Source organism: Equus przewalskii, chromosome 6, assembly GCF_037783145.1.
Source record: "Equus przewalskii isolate Varuska chromosome 6, EquPr2, whole genome shotgun sequence".
NCBI lineage: Eukaryota > Metazoa > Chordata > Mammalia > Perissodactyla > Equidae > Equus > Equus przewalskii.
The window spans coordinates 76,274,169-76,298,497 of NC_091836.1; the positions used below are offsets into that span (position 1 = coordinate 76,274,169).

A 24,329-nucleotide genomic window follows, 5' to 3' on the forward strand; every position below is an offset into this window, starting at 1 on the left:
GCCAACCCCTGGGCCAACAGGCCAAGGGAATAACCTTAATGGTGCCCACCGGGGTCTGTGTCAGCACACCTGGACCAGGTCAGAACAATGGCCCCCACCAATGTCTCAGTCTCTGGAGAGGTCCCTCCTCTCCCCAAGATGCCTGCAGAGCCCACCAGGTGAGTCTCCTTTCACCAAAGGACTGTCAGCCTTCTCTCTGGTGATTTTAGGTTGCCGCAATGAGTGAGTTTGTTCGTGGGCCCTTTAAGACCTGGGTCTTTTTGGCTTTCAGCTGGTAGCTATCTGGGGGCATCCTTTCTGCAGTTAACAGCAAGCAAAGCCAGAGAGTAAGACCCTCGTCTCAGTTGGGCTGAATCTGAAGGATGCTTATAGCAGTATCAGCCCCCACTCCAGGCCTCACTCCTCCAGGGAGGGCTGCATATCTTAGGGTGCCGCCCGCCTGGCCACCTGAGAAGCTCCACTCTTCCCAAAGGTTGCTTTTTTCCTCTCCAGCAGGAGCTTCTGCCTCTTCCACCTTAGTCAGGACTGTCCCTTGTTGTCGGGGTTCTTTTTATCCAGTTTTCGGTTTTCTATCCAGGGTAATTTTTCCAAAAGTAGTTTGTGTTCATGGGAGGAGATGAGTGATCCGGGGTCGGTGAGCCGAGGAGTCGAAAGAAAGATTTCTTGGACTCTCAAGATCTGGCGGTAGTGCTCTTTTATTTAGAGAAGACTGTGGAATAGCATGGGGACAGGTCCCATGGGCAGTCAGAGCTGCTGCTGCTGGCATGGGGACAGGATCCATGGGCAGGCAGAGCTGGTGCTGGCATGTGGCTGCTGCTGCTGCTACTGCTGCAAACATGGGTGGAGAGATGGCTAAATTTAAGGCTTAGGTATGTGAGTTATCTCTTTATAAGACAAAGGAAAGAATATGTAAAATAGTTAAAATGGTGCCAGTGCTGGGAGGGTCCGGCCATTGGGCAGTCCCACAACTTTTAGATAAGAATCAAACCGGATTGAGTAAATGGCAGAAGCCACTGCTTAAATATTATCCTCAGCCAAAGACAAAGGAGGATTTTGGGCGGGGGGAGGGGTCAGGTACATGAGGTTGCCAGACAGTAAACAACTTAAGTTCTTGCCTCTGGCATTGATTAAGAGTTTCTAGAGATAAGGCCATCCCCCTTCTTCCTGGCACAGAGAGGGAGGCATCTTTACAGATGGAGGTTTCCCTTACAAATGTAAATGTTTCCCAACAAGGGCAAGCAAACTCCAGTCCTAGGAGCCTGCTTCTCATCTGCAGTTTTAAAATTAACCAGCCTAAAATCCTCATCAATGAGTTTGGAGTCTGCTTATGCAGCCATCTTGACAAGATCTGTGCTTTTCTCTTGTTAATCTGTCTTATGTCAATTCAATGTTGATGAGGATTATTTTAGGCTGATTACTGTTAAAACTACAGATGAGAAGGGGGCTGGTTACTTTTAATAAAAGCAACTCTGAAGAGTGGAGTTTGCTTGCCCTTTGTTGGGAAACATTTACATTTGTAAGGGAAACCTCCATCTGTAAAGATGCCTCCCTCTCTGTGCCAGGAAGAAGGGGGATGACCTTATCTCTAGAAACTCTTAATCAATGCCAAAGGCAAGAACTTAAGTTGTTTACTGTCTGGCAACCTCATGTAACTGACCCCACCCCCCCAACATCCACCTTTGTCTTTAGCTGAAGGTAATATTTAAGCGGTGGCTTCTGCCATTTACTTAATCTGGTTTGATTCTTATCTAAAAGTTATAGGACCACCCAATAAGCAGACCTTACCGGCACTGATACCATTTTTTAACTCTTTTTACATATTCTTTCCTTTGTCTTGTAAAGAGATAACTCACATACCTATGCCTTAAATTTAGCTTTACACTCCACCCATTTGGGCAGCAGCAGCAGCAGGAGCAGCAGCAGCTCCTCCTGCCCGTGGGTCCTGTCCCCAGGCGGCAGCTCTGACTGCCTATGGGTCCTCTCCCCATGCTGTTCCATACTATTCTCTAAATAAAAGAGAACTACTGCCAGACCTTGAGAGTCCAAGAAATCTTTCTCTCGACTCCTTGGCTCACCAACCCCGCATCAAATTTCTGTGTGTGTATGTGGGTGTGGTGAGGAAGTTTGGCCCTAAGCTTACATCTGTTGCCAATCTTCCTCTTTTTGCTTGAGGAAGATTGGCCCTGAGCTAACATCTGTGCCAATCTTCCTCTATTGTGTATGCCAGTGGCTGTCACAGCATGTCTTGATGAGTGGTTTAGGTCCATGCCTGGGAGCCGAACCTGTAAACCCAAGCCACCAAAGCAGAACATGCCAAACTTAACCACTATGCCGCTGGCCAGGCCCTCAATTCAATTTTTATACCAGCCAACAAACTTAGAAAGGAAGAAGGGAAAATTTTTCCTCCCCTGCCTAGGGCTCTGTCCTCCTGACCCAGTTCAAGTTTCTCCTTATTTGTGAAGCCTTTCATTAATCTTCGAGTCGAGTTAGTACCTCTCTTCTCTGTGCCTGCAATAGTACCTGTGACTCACATGAACCATAATAGCAATGTTAAACTTTTCCTGTCTTTCACTCCTAGAAAACAATGTTAGTGAAAAAAACACACCCACCCTTATGTGTTCTGAGAAATGACTAATTGCAGAGAATCAGTCTTCCCCTATGACTGACTTAGATAAGACTCACCAATGTCTCCCTTTTTTACTTATAATGAGGCCAAATACACACCCTTAAAATTCCCATTCTTTGTGTCATAAAATGTTAGCTGAGCTGTTTGTCCCACTGATCGATTGAAACAAAATGCTTGTAACTTAATTGAACATTAGTTAAGCTTCTCTCCTTTCCTCAGGCCCCTGAACTTTGACCCCCCCTCCTCCTCCTGACCTAGCACACAACCCTCCTTAATGATCCCTCCTAAGAATCTGCAGACCTCAAGGAAAAACATTCCCTGATTATCCCACCCCTTCCATGTCCTGTTCTTTCTGGCCTTGTTGACACTTCCCCATAAAAGAAAGTTCCTTTCTGCCTGGCCTTTGAGATGCTGGCACCTCTATGGGTGGACTGTTTTCCCTATTGCAGTAGTGTTCTTCCCCTTATTGCAATAATCCTTTCAAATAAATTCCTTTTTTACCTCAGTCTGGATTTATTTTCATCTAATAATACAAACTACAAATTGTATAAGTGTCTGTTTAGATACTGTACTCCTTTTCCCTCAGATTGGTGGCTGTTTTTTGTAACCATGACAACACCAGGTTCATATATGTGTTCTTAACATGTCATAATCTGCCTGTGTCTCTGACTGTTCCCTATGTCTATTTCTACCAATTTCTGTTCTTGATTTCTTCAGTTGACTCCAGAGAGACCAGAGAGAAAGCAGAGTATGTTCCTTCTCTGAGTTGGGTAGGCTACAAGACTCACATCTCCAGCTCAGACTTTGGCATCCTCTGTGGCAGAGGTGCCTGAATTTATTTTCTGAGCAAGAAGTGAAAAACTGGTCTTTCGTTTGTTTTTGTTATTTGTTTTTCTTTATTAAAAAATGCAGCTGATTAAAAGGAATAATCTTCCTTCCTTCATGCCTGCCTTCTTTCCTTCTTTCTTTCTTAGTTTCCTTTTTTCTTTTCTTTTCTTTCACCATCAAGCCAAGGGGAGAACCTACTGTACCTTTCTGGGCATTATGAAATTTCCTATAAGTGATGGTATTGAGCATCTAGAATCTACTGATGAGGATCTGGTCGAGTAAACATAGATAATTTGTAGTGGATGGGGATTTAGGATGGCCCCCATTGCAGAGGATCCTAAGGGACTTTCAGCATGGCCAGGTAGAAAATGAAGGGCAATCAAGTCAGAAGCTTAACTTAGAGGAGTAGCTACCACGGAGATGGTAGAGATGGGCTTAAGGAAAGATCTACCAGCAATATGGCAGCAGTTGTGAACGTCACTGGCCCTGAAGGGAAGTCAACTACATTCCAGCACCACTGGTGAGTATTCAGAGCATTAGAAGAGATTACTAATCACTAAACATACCCCTGGGGTTTGGAGTCATATTTAAGGAGGAAGATGATCCAGAATGTTTGTTAATTTGGTGAAATAGAGACTTGGCGTTGATGTAATTTGGGCTGCTGTCTTAGGCCAAACTAATTTTTAGAGCAACTGAATCTTTCATCTGTTTCTATTTTCCTTCAAAAGTTTGCCTCATCTTTCTTCTCCCTCAATATCAACTAGCCTGACCTCTTCAATGACTTTAGGACTTTACCTTGTTTTATTCAACAATCTTTTTATTACGACAAATTTCAAATTTATTCAAAAGTAGACAGAATAATGCAATGGCCACCCTTTCCCCACTGTACCAGAGGCCATTGATGCCCCACCCATAATCCCTAAACACACACCCTCCTCCTGTACACATGTAGACAGCTTCCAATTGCAAGCATCAGTGTTCTCAATTTGGCCAGGCTCAGCCAGGATGTGGATCAGGCTGGAAGGGCAGGCAGTTGCATCCACCTTGCTGCAGATAATAAAAGTCCAGCTGGTGAGGGATTCCCATATGCAAGGTCTCAATGACAACTGATATAGTTAAGAAAAGGGTGGTAGAGAAGAAAGCGGACCATGGAAAATCTTGGCTTGATTTTAGTACAAGGAATGAATGAGGTAATAAGGGTAGTCTGTAGTAGAAAATAGGATAACCTTAACCAAAGTGTTCATGCTTTTCTTATTTTGACTATGTTTCTGTCAGAATGTTATCTCGTACTGTTTCTTAAAGAAATTATTTTGTTGTTTTTTTTTCTTTGGAATTGATTATTGTCTCAGTCCATTTGGGCCACTATAACAAAATTCCATAAACTGAGTGGCTCATAAACAACAGAAATTTATTTCCCTCCATTCTGGAGGCTGGAAAGTCCAAGACCAAGGGCCTGGCAGACTTGATATCAGTTGAGGGCCCACTTCTTAGAGGGCTGTCTTTTCACTGTAACCTCACATGGTGGAAAGTGATGGGGTTCAGGACACGCTACTCCAAAGTATAGCATCTTGGCATATTGCATATTTCAAGCTGAAGGAGTTTGAGAAAAGGGCTGACACAGGGAAGTCACTTTGACCTTCTCCCCTGAAACAGGTCATAAAACCCTCCTGTGAGAGGTGTCCTTCCTAAAGTCAGAGGAAAGTAGTATCCTTATCTCTAAGGACCAGGGACACAGAGAAGGATCTGAACAAACAGGCCTTGCTAAATTTCCCCAAGTTAACTGTATTTACCTCATTCTACTTGACCTGTCATATTCCTCCACAGCTGACCACTCTTCATCAAAACTAGCATAAAAATACACAGGTCTGACTGTTTCTTCAGGCTTTCATTTCCTGCTGTAGGCTCCCTTGTCAGGTAAAACTTATAGTAAACAAATTTGTATGCTTTTCTCCTGTTAATCTCTCTGGTCAGTTTAATTTTCAGACCTGGCCAGGGACCCTAAGAGGGTCAAGGGTAATTTTTCCTCCCCTACAATGGGCAAGGAGGCTTTCTAGGGCTTCTTTTATAAGGGTACTAATTCCATTCATGAGGGCTCCACCCTCATGACCTAATCACCTCCCAAAGACCTGAGTCCTAGTACCATCCCCTTGGGAGTTAGGATTTCCACATGTGGATTCTGGGGGCACACATGCAGATCATAGCCATTACATTTCACCTTCTTATTAATATAAGCTTAAAGACAGAAAAAGTACTGTTACTTTTTACCTTAGTAAAGGTATAACAAGTATTTATGTACATATATACAAAATAAAAACATTGGAATGATGATTATTTTCCATGAGAACCAATATACGTATAGCACTAAAATTAAAGCTTACACAAGAGGAAACATTCATGAAAATTTAGATTTCTGTCAGAAGGGAGAGATTCCATTCAACACTGTCAAGTAGACTTTTTCAATGGCAGGAAATATATCAGGATGCTTATAAAAAAACAGACATAAAGTGTCCTTTATAGATAGTCTGTGGTTTTATTTTTATCTATCAGGCTGATAATTCTGACATAGCTTAAAATCTTATCTCCCAGCAGCTCCATGAATCTAATATCTCTTATCTTTCCAAATATTTTCTGAACAATTTGTAATTAGATGCTTGGTTCAGATATGACTTTAATAGTCAGAAAAATTTAAGGAGTGTGTAGAGCATTTAGTCAAGAAGTGATTCCAATATAGAGGTTTACATATCTGTCTCCACATTGCCATAAACAATAATTAGGGAGAAGGGCTGAACTCTGGCATGATATTTTGAGGGAGGTTTCCTGGAAGATGGAATGAGATCTAAGGGATAAAACGAAGTCTTCCAATGAAGGGAAGAAAGAGGGAACAAAGACTCAACAGAGGTAACTGCACGTGTAAAGAAATTATGCCTCATTTGAGGAGCTGAATAAAATTCAGCATCACTTGAGTATGTCAGTTGACATGGAACGTGAATAGAAATGAAGCTTAAGGGCGCACTTATAATGAGTAGTAAATAAGCCCTGGCAGTTTAGTGCACAGTACAGTGACTGTAGACAACAACATTGTATTATAATCAACAAACCCGCTAAGAGACTAGAACTTAATTGTTCTAACCACTAAGATGATGATAATTATGGTTTTTTTTTTTTTTTTGAGGAAGATTAGCCCTGAGCTAACTACTGCCACCCCTCCTTTTGTTACTGAGGAAGACTGGCCCTGAGCTAACATCCATGTCCATCTTCTACTTTATACGTGGTTGCCTATCACAGGATGGCATTTGCCTAGCAGTGCCATGTCTGCACCTGGGATCCGAACCAGTGAACCCCGGGCTGCCGAGAAGCAGAACGTGCGAACTTAACCACTGTGCCACCGGGCCGGCCATGATAATTGTGTAATGTGGTGGAAGTGCTAAGTATTGCTACAATGGCAATCATATTACAATGTATAAATGTAACAAGTTAACCTATTGTACACATTAAAATTACACAATGTTGTGTGCCAGATATAAATAGTGGAGGTGCTATGTGAAACCAAGCAGTCTAACTTCCGAGTTGGTGTTCTTAACTAAAACTGCAGGCTCGCATTCCCTAACTCTCAGAACTTGACTTCGACCTCCTGATTTATTCCCTCACCTTAAATCACCTTTTCCTTATTGCCTCCCGTTATTCTTTTCACATGGATAACTCTTCTTATAAATCACTTGCATGGGAATCTATGTCCTAGGCCTGCTTCCGAGGAACCTGAGACACATTATCTTCAGCACTGCTAGAGAATGATGGCCGTGACTTCTCTGTCTTTGATTGGTTGATTAGTGTTTGAAATAGTTGTAACTACTGATAAAGTACCAAAGGACATCGATATCTTGAGATACATTTTGAGCTGTAAGTTATGATCACATTCATTGAGAACAATCTGTCTTCTTAACTGTGATTTCTCAAGGAGTGCTTGATGAATGTTCCTGCCAATGAACCTCAGATGAGCCTATCTCAACCTTTCGATGTGGTTCTAATAAAATGTTACTCAAAACAAAGGAATAAGGAATTTGAGAGAGGCAGGGTAACATCATAATAATTTACATTTATAGAGAACTTACTCTGTGTATGGCACTGTCTTAAATGCTTTATACATTGCAATTCATTTGTTCTTCCCAACAACAGCATGAAAAACGTACTATTTTACAGACAGGTTTAACTTGAGCACAGAGAGGTTAAATTACATGCCCAAGGTCTCACAGTCACCACTACTACAAAGGTAGCAGGATTAGCAATTATCATGACAGTCTCAGATGTAACATGCACACTCTCCTCCATGGTCTTCTCTGCAAATGCACCACAGCACTACCATAAAGGGCTGACTGGCTTTTTCAGAGCTGACTGAATGGTTAGAATGATTCAAGAGAATTACAATTTTTAGGCAAGGGGAAATATTAAAATTGTATGATCATATGTCTTTCCCCATTGTCCAAGGTGGGAAAACTTAAGGGGGTCAATTCTTAGACATACCCTGTCTCAGCTCAGGCTGCCGTAAAAAAATACCACAGGTTGCGTGTCTTAGATGACAGGAATTGATTTCTCACAGTTCTGGAGCTTCTAAGATAAAAGTGCTGGCTGATTCAGTTCGGGCGAGTGTCCTCTTCCAGGCTTGCAGATGGCCACCGTCTTGCTGTGTGCTCACATGGCTTTTCCTGGGTTAACGCACTTGGAAAGAGAGAGATCTCTCTGGTGCCTCTTCTTATAAGGGCATTCATCTGATCCTAAGGGCCCTGCTTCATGATCTCACCTCACCTAATGATCTCCCAAGGCCCCATTCTCTAAAGCACATTGGGAGTCAGGGCTTCAGCATATGAATTTAGGGGGACACAAACATTTATTCCAGGACCCAGCCCACTCCCTAGACTTTCTCTTATTTTTATCTTCATCTCTGAGAGGGAAACTTACTTGAAAACTTCTCAGTGCAAATTTTGATCTTTACTTAAGTCACTCATATCTTACTCACATGGTTTGATGTTGTCTGAGACTTCATCACCCTCCTAGCCCCACTCCTACAGGCCTTGTGACTCCTTCTTTCACCCTGGACTTGGAATCTCTTACTTCACTTACTCTGAAATCCCCTAAATCTGTTGATGTGGTGACCACCAATTCCTGGGTTTCTATGTTTCCCACTTTCGCTGAGTCTGAGAGACTCATTCCACTGACCATGTGACCCTTACCTCTACTAACCTTAGAACGCTGGTCAACTCCAATCCTGTGACCGACACCTGGACCCACTGTCTCTCACTCTTGAAGATCATATGATTGTCATCCCTATTGACTCCATTTCCTCCTCCTCCACTGTCCCTGAGGTCTCCACCCTCAGTGACTCCAACCCATTGACAGTGTAATCCCCTTAATCTTGACACCACCTTGATGGCAGTATTACTCTCTCCACTACTATCACAGAAAACACCATTCCCACATAGTCATCTTCTCTCTATCCCAATTTGCTTCTTGCCAGTATTTTTTTGATCTCTTGGGCACAGCCTCTGAATCTCATTTTATAGTCAAACTGCTTAAGTGACTGAAAAATTAATCAAAGATCTTTTTTATTGACACACAACAATTTTGGCTTGAAAATCAAAGTTAATCTATGATATTTGATACCTCTTAGTTAAAGGCCATTATGGATTCATTAAACAAATACAAAAAGCATTAGCACAGGTTAAGTGAACATTTCAGTTTTCAAGGCCACAGTGATCTGAGAGACAGGCGCCATGCTATGCAGGGGTTCTATTCCCATTTCAACTTATCATGTTAGGAGGTCCTTCCATTTGTCAACGAGAGTGTTTTCCAGAGAACAAAAGGAAAACAGTTCAAGAACACCAGTTTCCTTCATAACTTTTCTGTTTCAGGATTTCTCCTGGAGACCTGGGTAATTTGACCTGAAATGGAGAGTATGTTTCAAGCCCTTGGAGGAGGCAAAGCCGGCAGAGTCAGCACTCCTATCTCCAGCTCTGAAGATGCAAATCCTTGGCCTGCTGTTCCCTGGACTGTCTGTTTCACAGGCTGTGGAGGTGTAGCGAGTCATGCCTGTATATGGAAGCCAATGGATGCCCTTACGTCCCAAATGAGGAACTTTTCTTCTTTGTATTAGAATTCCTCTAGCTTATCAGCTTTGAGAAGCAGCAGAAGTTGTTGTTTCGGAAGGTGTGGGTTTGCAGAACAATGATTTCGTTCCCCTCTGAGGTCCTTGGCTGGCTTCAGAGTGCTCTTCATTTTCATTCAGACCATGGCCTATGGCTCAAATAGTGTGAAAATTCCCAAGGGTGCCTGATAAGCATTTCCTTACATTGTAATACATAAAATAGGATCTATTATTAAAATATCAGAACCTAAAAACTACATACGTTATGATGTTTTATTCTTGGAGTAATAGATTTTGTAATCATCAATGACTTCATCACATTTGACTTTGCCCACGGCCTTGATTAAAATGGCCCTTCTTACCTAGTCCCAAATCTTGCTCCAAAAGCCACTCCTTCTCAGACTTGTGCACAGCACTAGGCTTTGGATACCTAAGCTCTTGTGAACCCTTTTTTTCTTTTTTAAACATGCAGAGGGAACTGCCAAAAAGCCAGGGTAGAAGAGAGTAGTGGTGACATGAGAAAAACAATTATTGATTTCTATTTTCCATATTTGCTTGATGTTTCCTGAACTGACGCAGACTCTATCCTGGCCAAGTCTCTCTTTTATGGTTTCCCTGAATGGAATACGCTTAAATATCACTCTGCTTGGGAATCATGAGCTTTCCCTGAGCGTCTTTCCACTCAAGGGTTAGTAACTTTCCTGCACAATTTCAGAGGGTGAAAAAATGCTCTTAAAAGATAAGGACAACTTATGCCTTCCATCTAAGAACTGCATATTGGTCGAAATATCCATATAGAAATTTGTAGCAGTCTGAAATGGTTTTTGATTTCCCTCTATAAAAATGACTTTCTCCGACACTTATAAAACATTAAATATTTCAAAGTCAAGAAAAATTCCTGATAATAGTTTAAAACATGAAGTCGTTCTTTTAAGTAGATCCTATGTAATTTTATTATATGTTCGTACGTTTTTAGTAATTTGTTTTTAAACCAGAAGGAGTTGAGGCAAAGAAAAATGAAACCCTTTCACAGGAAATCTTCAGCTCTTGAAATGCTAAAGATCTGTCTTTAGATGTGTCGCTTGAAAAATGGAAATAATGAGGATTCTCATTGTGAGGAGCGGGTCTTTTAGGATTGTTCAGGTACTGTGACTTTTTTGTTCAGATACTGGGGCTCTTTTGTGGTCATTGAATATTATTGTTTTTTCAGGTCATCAAGCGCATTCTGCTTTGTGATTTTGGTCCATGCATCAGGGATTTCACCTCTACCTCTAAATTTTTGCTGATATCTTTCTTCTAGTTTTGATCTGAAGTGACAGACAAACCATTTCCAGTATGGCTGGGTGGAGGAGTCTGGGGTAATGCTCCATGTGGCAAACTCTCCTCCTGCCTGTCGATAGTTCTTATATGGGTATTTCTGTTCATCTCCCAAAAGGAAAAGAAGATCACTTGCTACATCACTAGTACAGAACTCAATGGCAAAGTGGTCTGTGTTAACCCATTTCCCCCCATTGACAGCCTGAGGACGATGGAAGGGAACACTGTGGTCTCCGTCATGTGCAGGCAATGTGTTTGTACAAATTGCTCTGCAGAAGGGACACTGTTTCCAGCAGCCACCCAGATGTTTAGAGAGCATTTCCTCGATTTCAGAAGCCATTTCTTCTGCAGACATACTCAAGTAGTTCTGTTCTGCTCTTTTCATTGCAGGATCCAGAGCTTCAGTCATGGCTTTTTTGAGAAAGTCGATATCTTTTATCTCCTGGTGTTCAATGCTTATCAAGTCTTTTCGTGGAAAGATCAAGTTACTCCGTAGGTAATCACAGAACAAATCCAACCACTCAGACACAGTGCTGCTTTCACCTTTAGCTAGTGCTGTGGATTCAGGAATAGCAGAGAGGATGGCATTCTTGATGTCATCTAAACATCTATTTAAGAAAGTCTTCATTTTTTCCCTTCCAATGTCTGAGCAATATTTTTCAATATGGCTTTTAATGTAATTCCTAAAAAATGATTTTGGATCATGAATGTACTGCCAGTAATTATCAAAATTTTCTTCTTCTGCCAGAGAGATGAGAATGTGTTTTTCCAGGTTTGCCCTGTTTCCATTGAATGCGGGGCAGGTAGCTCGTATGTCCCCAGCAATGTTAGGGACCATTTTTTTCCTTATGGTGGTGAAAATAGCAGGAGTGAGTTTTTCCCACAGAAAATCAACAAATGTTTTGATTGAGGTTGCTCCTTGACAAGAGATCTTAAAACTCATGAAGAAATCATCTTTTTTGCTTTGCAGATAGTTTACAGGATCATTTGCTCTCTTGAATGCCTCATGCATCTCGTTAAATTTCTTTGATGCTCTTTGGAATAAATGCAAAGATAAGTCAATTTTATAATCACTCGTAAATGTGTATCTTTCCCCAGTGGGTGCAGATTTCACCTCCTCATCTATTATTCTCAGGATTTCGTGGAAATAACTAGGGTTGTAATCATGCTGTTGCTTCTCAATGTTATTAATAGTTTCAGTGAATCTTGAAAGAATGCGGTCAGTAGTCATCTTTATGGATTCTTTATCAGAGACCTCTAATTGTCTTTTAAGTACAAAGTATCTCTTGGTCATTTTGACATGTTTCTCATAGGTGATTTGAAATGTTTCTCCAGAACTTCTCTTCAGTATGTCCCCCATGTTTTTCTCCTGTTTGAAATGATTCAAAAGGATGTCTTCAGAATGCACATCTATGTCAGGCTTTGTGATTGGAGGGAGCGTTGAGGACACAGCATAGACCCATTTTTTCCAAAGTTGATCAAATTTCTCACGTAGCTCTTCCTCACTCAGTTCTTTGTCCTTCACAGTTAGAGCCAACTTTCGGCTTTTTTCTAATAATTCTTTTTCATAGCCTGACTTTTGGTTATCTAGTTCTTCTTGACATTTTTTAAAACTAATAAGTTCATTGGCTATTCTTTGGCTGTCTGAAATAAGTGCCTCTTTCAGGATTATTAGCTTATGTTCAAAATTTGCTTTCCACTGAACCAGTATTTCACTATCTGGATCTTCTTCAAAATATTTCTCGAAACCTTGCTTGATGGCTTCATATTTTTCTGAAACTGAAGCCTCGAATGTGCTTGTCCTGAATGTCTGGATTTTTCCATTCTGAATCTGGTTGATCAGTTTATTCTGCAAGCTCAGCACATGACTCCTCAGCTCCCAGGTCCAGTTGTTATACATGGTTTCCAATTTGCTCATGGCCATGACTTCTCGGGTGTTCCTGAAGCTGAAAATAAAGTTCTCAGTCAACAGGGCTCTCCACAAATCTTTAACTCGGAATTGTACATCTGATACTTTCATGATACTTCCCCTAGATTCCTCTTTGGCAGTCTCAAGAATTCTACTTTTCAGTTCCTGGACATTGTGGCTGTAGCGAGGATTGTGCGGGGCCATCGGGGGATTGCCATCCCAGAGATGAGCAAAGTAGTAGACATGAGTACTGGCATCAAACTTGATGACATCACTAAAGTGGGTTACATCTGAGCACTGTTCTTGTTCAGCCGCTGTTGCTGTCATTTCATCTAGTTTCTGCTCTAGCCGCCTTCGTCCTTCCATTGTTTGGTCTTTAGCTGTAACTTCCCCCACATTCTGATGGATAAAGAGGCAACTTGGGGAGATTTTTACTTGTTTCATCCTCAGAAAGGCTTGGACAGCTATTTGTAGAATATCTTGCATTTCTGATGGATTTTCCCCAAAAATATTGATCAGAGTCAAGTTTCCAAGTCCAATGACAAAGGATGCCAACTCATTGTCATGATTTTGGGATTTATTGCTGAGTTCTGGGGCCCGAAGTCCTTCTGTGTCCACAATAAGCATAAAGTCAAAGCCGAGTTCCTCCGTGAATGTCTCTTCCACCTTCAGGAGCTGCATGTAGGCCCCCCGAGTACACCTCCCAGCACTGACAGTGAACTGCAGCCCAAAAAGGGCATTCAGCAGGGTGGACTTTCCTGAGCTCTGCAGGCCCAGGACAGAGAGAACGAAGAGCCGTTTGTCTCCAAGTTTCTCTGCGACCATGTCAAAAACAGCTGCCACCCACTTTAGAGGCACATAGGAAGCATCCCCATCCATCAGCTCGATGGGAACACCGGCTATCATCAGCTCTGCAGCAATCTGGGGAAGGGAAAGAAAAAGGCTATCTCTGGCGGAGGAAGCTTCCTCCAGAGCTTCATAGATCTGGCCAACTTCTCTGAGAAGCTGCTCAATTCCCAAGGTACAGTTAGTAATCTCTGCAGAGAGAGCTTCTATCTCATTTTGCCACCTTTTCAGGTTGTTGCTCTTTGGTGCCTTTTGCTTTTCGGTTTGTACCTGTTTGTACAAAGACGTTTTCTTTTCATTCAGTTTTTCCAAGTGACCTATGGTCAGGTTGTGCAAAAACACACTCAGCCATTGCAAGAAGTAGAGTTTCGTGTCAGTTTCTGAACAGTTTTTGAGAATCTGAAGGACAGATAGCATTAAAGCATTGAGAGGAAAGGCTCTATTCACCTGTTGATGCCGTATAATTTGTTTCTTTCTCTCAATCTTACTCTTGTGTTGTTCGATGCTCTGATTCCCCTTTTCTCTCAGATGGTAGAATTCTTTGTCCTTTTTACACCAACGGTGCCACAGTTCTCCTTGAAGGGGTAGTAATTTTTCCTTCATCTGGGATATCTTCGTTTCTCTTAACAAGGCCATTAGAACCTCTGCCTTTTCTTTGGCTTCCTTGCAATCTCTCTGGTCCTCATCAATAAGGAATCCTTGCTTGCGAGCAATCTGGGCACAGTCCTCTAAGCTGAGAGCAGCTCCAGAGAGCTCTAGAAAACGTCTGATTGTAGTTGTGAGCTCCTGTGTTAATTCTGCCTCATTTCTGTTCCGGAGCCCAATTTTTACTCTTTGGACAGAATTATTGGCCATGGTTCTTTCTTTGTCATCAAGCAAACAGATCAAAGGTTTTGATGACTGCCACAGGTCACGGACAACTTTTTGGTTTTCTTTATTGTCATCAGAAATTGACATGAGGACCACAATGAGAGAAGAGACCTCCTGCAGGAAGGTGAGTTGCTTCTTATGTTTCTTTGCATCTCCGTGAAGATTGATGAAGGTCAAGCAGTTGTCAAATCTGTCCTCATCCTCTCCCCCTGGACAGAACCAGCAGACTTCCACCACACCCTCCATCAAGAGACAGTCTTTGCTGCTCTCTCTGCAATGTCGGTGAAAAAAGGCGTCATGTTTACGTTTACTGAGAAGACAGTTCATGATCTGAGATTTGGAAGCAGAGAAGCCATCTCCAACTCTAATAAACGACACAATGGGGGTAGAGACACGACACATCTGCTGATTGTTGTAATTGGTTTTCTCCTCTTTTGGTGATTTCTTTGCCTGCTGCCAGCTTCTCCTAATTTGACTCAGAGACCAGAGAGAGAATTCAATCTGAGAATTGCAGGGATTAGGTATGAGAAGGGGGAGGGCAAACTGACAAACAGAAAGTTTGGTCAAAATATATTGTCTGGCAAAACCATCTGCACAGAGAAGAATTGCCATCTGAATATCCATAGGGTGGATATGTGGCCTGGGATTAGTGGTAGGATTAGTGGAACTATCACGATCTTCAAAAAAGTCTTCATATGGATCAGAAGCCTCATCTTCCTGATTTGAGGCTGTTGGATAAACTTGATTCTCTGTGATTGCATCATCTTTACAGACCAGGTATCTCAGCCCATAATCCAGCATCACTAGCTTCTGCAGGAAATAGAAAGGAAGCTCACGTTCAGAGCTGGGCTGGGTATTGTACACAGAAGTCTTGTAGATCAGATGGAAGTTAGCTTTGCTCATCCTTTTTGGGTAGTAATGTTCTAGGCCTAGACGCTGGAGTAATTCTAGGAAGGCTCCATTTTCAATGAGCTCTGATTTGTTATTTTTATTCTTGTGTATTTCTTGGGGTTGTTTCTTTTCATGGAAGAGACTTTGCAATTGTTTTCTCACCTCATCCATTTTCAACGAAGAGACAGTGGCTTCGTAATTCCCATCAATGAGCAATCTCAAGTCTTCCTCTAGGTTTTCCCAGTCATGATCTGCTCCAAGTTTGGTGAGGACATGTTTAACTTCTTTTGACAGGGATTGCCCCATGTGATGTCTAATTAAAGCCAAGCGTTGTGTTTTCTCCTCTGGAGAAACAGCTGTGACTCCAACAGTAGCTGTCAGACCTGTGAGCACCAGGAATGCTTGAGCCCTGTAGCTGCAAATGCTTTTGAGCTCCTGGTATTTATCATGGGCAGTTTGCATTTCATCCAGTATGAAGTCTAACTCATCACACCCCAGGAGATATTGAAAAGTATTGTTTTCCACATGATATCCTGCACCAGCAGCAATGGAAAGTAGCAAGAGCTGTGTGTCTGGCTGCTCTTGCTCTTGGAGGTGATTCAAGAAGCAGCCAAGATGCAAGCTGACCTCATAAGTGGCTTTCCTTTGAGCTTCCTCCACTGTTTCTGGGGACTCAGATTTGGCCTTCTCTTCCCTGAAGTCGTTCTGTGTTTCTTTTAAGATTTTAATGAATTCAGAAAATTGGGAGATGTTGATATGCTCTTGCTCTGACTCTGATTGGAAGATCCACTGCATGATGGAATGAGCCTGAGGAAAGTTTGTTACTCTGTAGATGTGAGGGTCCAGAAGGGTGCGCAACTGAGATTTAATAAATGTAGTGTTAGGAACGGAGGACTTTTTGCAAAAGTTGACAAGGTTTACCAGAAAATTCTGAAGACCCCAATCTTTGAGGCATATGTTAATCCAAGTGTCATAGCTTTTTATTTTTTGACTCAACATTTGCATGAAATTTATCAGTATTTTAAGCTGCTCTTCAGGATCAGATACCTCCCAGGATTTCACCTCCTCTAGGAAAAGCCTAGCCTCCTTGCCAACATTCAGTAATACTTCTCCATCTTGGATCTGGGCAGGTAAGCCAGTCAGAGCAGCATAGCTGTCTTTCAGGCAATTAGCTACCTGAAGAGGTTCCTTAAAATCGCTTCTGTGGCTGGAAAGAATGATGTCCCAAACAGGCACCAGCTGAAATCCCCGGTCAATGACACACCAGGTTTGATTACTGGCAACTAGGCCAACTTTCCACTGCAAAAGGCCATTTGCTTCTGGTGGGCCACCTATCTGGGCCACAGATAATTGGACTTTGGTTTGGAGACTTTGGAAGGTTGTGCTTTCAGAGGTTGCTTTTGAATGAGAGTCTGACACATCTACACCTGCAGCAACTTTCACTCCAAAGCCACTGTAGCTGCCCCTTATGTAACTATCCAGGGCCTCTGCAGACTGCTGCTTCACTTCTGCGAGCTGCTCACTTTGGAAACCCTCTGAAATGGCTTTCCACCAGTAGATTCCTCCCAGGTGCAGAGGACCCTGGTTAGCATGAGAGCCAAACCTGGAGAAGAAGGCTTCCGTCCTGCACCTCAGCAAGGAGAGTCCTTCTGGGCCTTCAGGCTGACCCAGAAGGTCTTCAATGCATTTCAATTCCTGGAGAGCAGCCTTGGAGAACTGGAGCTGATCAATGGGAAAGTGGCAGGAGGCCAGCGGGACATAGCTGAACTTGGTTGAGCAGAAATAAGTGTGTTCAGAACGTGATTGTTGGTTCTCCTTGGATTCTGTATGTTTGCTGTGATCCATACCAGCTTCCAGGCTAAATCCCCAACCTCCTGCCTTGGCTGAGGCAGTTACACTGAAGCCCAGCTTCTCTATAGTCTGGGTGAACATAGATTCTGCTTGAGAAGATGTAAATTCCTTTGTTTCCATCCGTGTGCGCTGCACAGGGCCAAAGAGTGAGAACTCCTTGGGGACACTGAGTAGCTCCTCTCTCTTCTCTATTAGGCCCTGTTGGTAGCCAGTTTTGTAAATTCCCTGCAGGGCCAGCCCTCCAGACGCCCCTCTCACCAGATCTCTATCTGGCAGGTTTTGCCTATGAGACAGGATCCCTTCCATGAGGTTGAGTTGTCGCTGCATGTTTTCCATGACTTCTTTTAGGGACTTTTCAGGGGGTGGCCAGTACTCTTTGGGGATGTCCATTGCCTCCCTCAGCTCTGCCTCTTTTTTCCTCACTGCCTCTTCCTGTCGCTGCCTCCCCTCAGACAGCAAGTCTCGTAGCTCCTGCAGTGCCTGCTCTGCCTGCTTCTGCTTTTTCTGTATCATTTCCACCTGAGAGTCCTGTAGCTCTGAAAGACTATTTGAGTGTGACAGGTCAAGCAGCTTCTCCAGGGCCCTTTTCTCCCAGGGATGTTGTGCCTGGGATTTCAGCTTCTGGAGGTCTTTTTCTTCCAGGTGCTGTAAGGCCTGGGCACAGGTGACACCCAGGTGTTCCTGCAGCTTGGGTAACCAGTACTCAACTGGCAGTCCTACCTCTCTCAGCATCTCTTGGAGATCTTGCCTCCTTTTGCCTCTGAGCAGGGGCTCATCAGGGGTGAACCTTACTGTGTCCATTGCTGTGGAGGGTAAAAACACATAGTTAGCCTGTGTGAAGACCTTAGGAAGTGTCAGCCCCACGGCCAACAGGGTGAGTGTCTTAAAGGAGCAACTCTTTAAGGCTTTCTCCTCTCCTCCTTTCATTGTACTAAGAAATATATTTTGTTAAGACTGTTAAATTTTTTGTGCACAAGACATCTTTTTGGGTGTTCTCAGCATGGCTTGCCTTTTGAGTTGTGAGGGTGAACTGTAAATTAGTAGCCTGGCTTTTTGGCACTTCCTATTACACAGAATCAATTGTATGAAGAGCATTAAGCTGAGGGTTGGAGTTTGAAAATATGCATGAGTTTCATAGCCTGATGTTTCTTTTAGAAACAAGAGTGGTACCACCAATTATCTTTCTTCTCTTAGTTTTTGTCAAACTTGTGTTGAATGATTTCCCTCCTGTCTCTCTGTCGCTTCTTCTTAAGGCATTTCATGATATTTATTTGCTCTCCTGTCCTTTAAAATTCTCTTCTAGATATCAGCATCATGGTGGCATAAGATGTTCCTCCTTTTTGTCTCTTTTTTAAAACAACTAATTAGACATCCACGCATGAACAAAAGTGCTTCTGTTGAAGTTGTGGTATCTAGTAACATAAGCCAAGACAATGTGGGAGGATTCTGACTCACCCATGCATCTGATAACAGGCAAAAGAACTCAGTACGGCCTCTGGAACCAATGAACTTGCCCAATTCCTCCTGCCATGGTTGGAAAAAACCTGGAATGTGCTGACTTGGGCAGATCGCCATGGATGGGAGAGAATTTGCAAAAGTGCAGCCTTCCTGAAGGGAGATTCCAGCACATGTTCAGTGATATTGCATGGGGCTTGACAATACAGTGGCTGTGACCTCTCCCGTGGGGAAAAAGGAGATTGGTGAGTGAGTGTTTGCCTACCTGAGTTGCTCGGGATATGGCCATAGAAACCTGTTTCTTTCCAGCAGTACCCAGAGTACTGAGGCCGGACCTCCATGACTGGAAAGAGATTGGGAAAGAGGCAGATAAGAATATCAAAGGCCATTAAAAGGACACAGTTGCTGCTGATTCTACTCAGGACTTCAGAAGGAAGTCCTCCCATAAGCCTCTGGGAGAACTCAACCACCAGTCTCCAAAACTGGTGTGCAGACACCCCCATCACCCGAGTGCTAAACCCACAACTCCCTTCACTGTGTGACTGGCTCCTTGTGCACACTCATTATTTGATGGGCAACAGCTAGTCTGGTAAGTGAGGTGCTATCAGAAAAACAGACCAGGATCTCTGGGCAAGGGAGAAACCACACACTTCAGGGATAGCACCACATTCTGGAAAACAGAAGTGAAGTTTCCAGTAGCCAGGCTGGTGAATTGTAAGAACCAGAGAAGACATAAAATTGTAACAATTCTGTCACAAGAGAGCAAAAAGAGTGGAGCAGATGTACTCAAACAAAGGAAGATAAAACTCAAGCACCAAAACCCGAATACCCCCTCTAAAGGCCACTAGTAAGGATTTAATGAGGCATTTGTTACTGGAATGTGAAAGAAGCAATGCAAAACCACAAGAGCATGAAAAATCAGGGAAACATATCATCACCAAAAGATAATAATGATTCTCCAATAACCTAACACAAAGGCATTGAACTTTGTGCCCTGGCTGATAAAGAATTCAAAATAGCTGCTTTGAAGTTACTCAGTGAGCCTCCAGAAAACTCAGAAAGACAAGTCAATGAAATAAAGGGAAAAATACCATGACAAAATGAGACGTTTACCCAAGACATAGAGATCACAAAAAAGAAACAGAAATTCAGGAGCTGGAAAATATAATGAATGAAATGGAAAATGCCATAAAAAGCATCTGCTTCAGAGTAAGGAAAATGGAAGACAGAATAAGTGAGTCAGAGGACAGGAATTTTAAAATAACCCAATTAGAGGAGAATAAAGAAAGAAGATTGGAAAAACGCAAAGAAAGCCTACATGATCTATAGGATCCATAAATAAAACAAAAATTAGAATAATCAGGATTCCAGAAGGAGAAGAGGAGGAGAAGGGTGCAGAAAGTTTATCTAAAGAATTAATAGCTGAGAACTTCCAAGACCTGGGGAGAGACTTGGACATCCAATTTACAACAAAGTTGGTAGATCCCCCTATTAACTCAATGCAAAAATACCTTCTCCAAGACATGTTACAGTGAAACTGTCAAAAATCAAAGATACAGAGAAAATCCTAAAAGCAGCCAGAGAAAAAAAGATTGTAACCTACAAAGGAACCCTCATTAGACCATCAGCTGATTTCTCAGCAGGCAGTACATAGAAGAGGTGAGAGTAGAAGGATGTGTTCAAAGTATTGAAAGAAAAAAATTGCCAGCCATGAATACTCTAAGTGTAAGATTACTCAACAAGGAAACATTGGATTTGAAACATACATTAGAACAAGTGGACTATACAGAAATTTATAGAACATTCCATGCAATAGCAGCCGAATCTGCATTCCTCTCAAATGCATACACAGTATTCTCCAGGATAGATCATATGATAGAGCATAAAACATGTCTCAGTACATTTAAGAAGATTAGAATTATACCGAGTATCTTTACTGACCACGATGGTGTGAAACTAGAAATCAACAATAAGAGGAAAGCTGGAAAATCTGCAAATATGTGGAAATTAAGCAACAGACTTCTAAACAACCAATGGGGCAAAGAAAAATCAAAAGGGAAATCAAAAAGTATCTCAAAACAAATGAAAATGGAAACATGACACTCCAAGACCTATTGGATGCTTTCAGAGAACAAGAGCAGTGGGAGTACTTCCTAATTTATTCTATGGGGGCAGCATTACCCTAATACCCAAAACCAAACAAAGACGTTACAAGAAAGCAGAGCTGTAAACCTGCATCTCACAGGAATAAAATATTAGCAAATTGAATCCAACAATGTACAAAAGAATTATACACCAATACCAAGTGGGATTTATCTCAGGTGTGCATCACAACACACTAGGAGGAAAAACCAAATGATCATATCAACAGATGGAGAAAAAGCATTCGATAAAATCTAACACCAATTCATTATAAGAACTCTCTGCAAACTAGGAAAAGAGGAGAACTTCCTAAAGTCGATAAAGGGAATTTACAAAAACCCTACAGCTAACATACTTAATGGTGAGAAACTAGAAGCTTTCTCCACTAAAGTCAGAAACAGACAAGGATATCCCCCTCACCACTTTTATTCAGCATCCTACTAGAATCCTAGCTGATGGATTAAGATAAGAAAAGGAAATGAAACCTAAACAGATTGGGAAGGAAGAAATAAAACTCCTTTTGTTTGCAGATGACACAATTGTCTATGTATAAAACCCCAAATAATTAACAAGTTTCTTTGAATTAATAAGTGAATATAGCAAGGCTGCAGAATACAAGTATTAACATACAGAAATCATTGTTTTCCTATATACCAGGTATAAACAATTGGAATTTGAGATTAAAAACACAATATCACATACATTAGCTCCCCAAAACTGAAATACTTGGGGATAAAGCTAACAAAATATGTGCAATATCTGTACAAGGAAAACTACAAAACTCTGGTGGGAGAAATCAAAGATCTACCTAAATGGAGAACTATTCCATGATCAATGTTGTTAAGACATGAGTTCTTTACACCTTCACCTATAGAGTCAATGCAATCTCCATCAAAACTCCAGCAAGTATCGTGTGGATATGAGCAACTTGATTCTAAAGTCAGTTTACAAGGAAAGGTAAAAGTTCCAGAACACAATATTGAAGGAGAAGAACAAAGTCAGAATACAGATACCCCCAGTCTTCAAAACTTACTATAAAGCTTTAAAATAATCAAGACAATGTAGTAGTGGTGAAAGTATAGACAAATAGAATTGATGAACAGAATAGAAGATGTAGAAAGGGACTCTCACAAATATAATCAACTAATCTTGAAAGGAGTAAAGGCAATCTAATGGGGGAAAGGATAGTCTTTTAAACCAATGATGCTAGAATAACTGGACATCCACATGCAAAAAAGTGAATCTAGACCCAGACCTTACACCCTTCAAAAAATTAACTCAGAATAGATCATAGACTGCAATATAAAAGGCAAAACTATAAAATTCTTAGAAGATAACATAGGAGAAAACCTGGGTGAAGTTGGTATTGATGATGACTCTTTATATATAACATTAAAAGAATGATCCATGAAATAAAATGTAATAAGAGGAATTGATTAAAACTAAAAACTTCTGTTATGTGAAAGACACTGTTAGAGGAATGAAAGCATAAGCCAAAGGCTGGGAGCAAATCTTTGCAAAATGCATGTGATAAAGGACTGGTATCCAAAATGTACAAAGAACCCTTAAAACTCAACAATAAGAAAAAAAAATCCCAATTGAAAATTGAGCAAATTTTCTGAACAGATAAACACCAAAAATGTTATACAAATGGCAAGTAAACATATGAAGAAATACTCAGCATCTTTCTCATTAGAAAATTAAAACAAGATACCACAACGAACCTATTTGAAGGGCTAAAGTCCAAACACTGACTCCACCAAGTGGTTGCATGGATGCAGAGCAATAAGAACTCTCATTCATTGCTGGTGGGAATGCAAATTTTATAGCTACTTTAGAAGACAGGTTGACAGTTACTTACAAAAGAACCATACCTTTATTGTATGATCCAGCAACCACACTAGTTGATATTTACTGCAATGAGTTGAAAATGTATAGTCACACAAAACCTCCACATGATGTCTATGGAAGCATTATTCATAACTGCAAGCTTGGATACAAACAAGATTTCTTTCAGTAGGTGAATGGATAAAGAAAACTGTGATACATCCATACAATGGAGTATTATTTAGTAAAAGCAAAGAGCTATCAAGCAATGAAAAGACATGGAGGGACATTAAAAACATATTGCTAAGTGAAAGAAGCCAATCTGAAAATGCCAAATATTTATGATTCCAATTATACGACGTTTTGGAAAATGGAAAGCTAAGGAGGCTGTCAAAAAATCAACGGCTTCCAGGGAGAGGAAGGTAGTGAAACAATTTTTTATAGTATTGTAATGGTGGATCATGTCACCATACATTTGTCAAAACCTATAGAATGTATAATACAAAGAGTAAACTCTAGTGTAAACCATAGACTTTAGTTAGTAATAGTGTCTCAACATTGGCTGATCGATTGTAACAAATGGTAAAAGAAAAACTTCAACAAAATATTAGCAAATTGAATCCAACAATGTAGATGAGGAAATATACATCACAACCAAGTTGCATTTATCTCAGGTATGCAAGGCTGGTTCTACGTACAAAAATCAATTAATGTAGTACATCATGTCAAGAAGCTAAAGAAGAAAAATCACATGGTCACATCAATAGATGGAAAAACCATTTGACAAAATCTAACACCCATTCATTATAAAAACTTTCAGCCAACTAGGAATACAGAGGGACTTCATAAACTTGATAAGGGGCATTTACAAAAACTCTACAACTGACATACTTAATGTTAAAAAAGGCAACAAACCATTCTTTACAGCTTTGTGTTGATGGGGTTCAGGGCAGGATGCCCCAAGATGACCCACTCTGGTATGTGGATTATTTTGAGCTGAAGACAATAAAGGTTCAGACTCAAGAAGAATATTCGACCCTTGCCCACTAACTGTCTAAAAGAAATTGAAAATAAAGGCCTGTCCCCAGGACAGGCCATCACCATAGATGACTCTGGGTATCCAGTAGACTGGGAGGATCCTTGCTAAGCTCACTCTTCTCAAAGTTCTATCTACTAAACATTTGCTTTTCCATTTCCATGTGAGTTGCCTTCCTCTCCTTTGAAGTCCCAATTTGCTACCTGAAACGTCCTCCTTGTCTGCAGCTGAAGATACTTAAACAGGCAACCTCAGCCAGTTGGCTGAGTTACTCAGTTTCTCCTGAGTTCCTCCCATGTATACATGCTATTAAACTTTGTTAGATTTTCTCCTGCTAACCTGCCCTTTTAATTATTTGACCAGCCATAGGAACCTTAAGGAAAGGGCGGGGGGAGGGGGGCGGATTCTCCCACTTCCCCGACAGTGAGCCTCAGAGTGGTGCTAGGGTTGTGTAAGTGAGGAAGAAGTAGAGACGTGGGTGGAAGGAAGAAGGAAGAGGAGAAGCAAAAATGTTCCTTAGTTCTTGTCAACTTTCCTGTTGCCTACAGAGAAAGATTTGTGTGCTAGAGGTGGATTGTTTGCACAAACTTTGGGA

General features: G+C 41.5%; 1 protein-coding gene across 6 annotated transcripts in view; it reads right to left on the reverse strand.

Annotated features, from left to right (window-relative positions):
* The window catches only part of LOC103566489 (interferon-induced very large GTPase 1-like), a 99,598-nt gene that overhangs the window by 61,873 nt on the left and 13,396 nt on the right, over positions 1 to 24,329 (reverse strand). For 2 of the 6 annotated variants that reach the window (XM_070626144.1, XM_070626150.1), the window contains exons 2-3: positions 18,995 to 19,072; positions 9,035 to 18,077 (exon numbers count right to left, since the gene is read on the reverse strand). The exons of 1 other annotated variant lie outside the window; for it this stretch is intronic. In XM_070626144.1, the coding sequence (XP_070482245.1) occupies positions 10,786 to 18,077; positions 18,995 to 19,070 (7,368 nt within the window). In that variant the 5' untranslated portion in view covers positions 19,071 to 19,072 and the 3' untranslated portion in view covers positions 9,035 to 10,785. Of the gene's footprint in view, positions 1 to 9,034; positions 18,078 to 18,729; positions 18,883 to 18,994; positions 19,073 to 24,329 lie in introns of those variants that run through there. 3 more of the 6 variants (XM_070626147.1, XM_070626148.1, XM_070626145.1) reach the window with 2 other exon arrangements.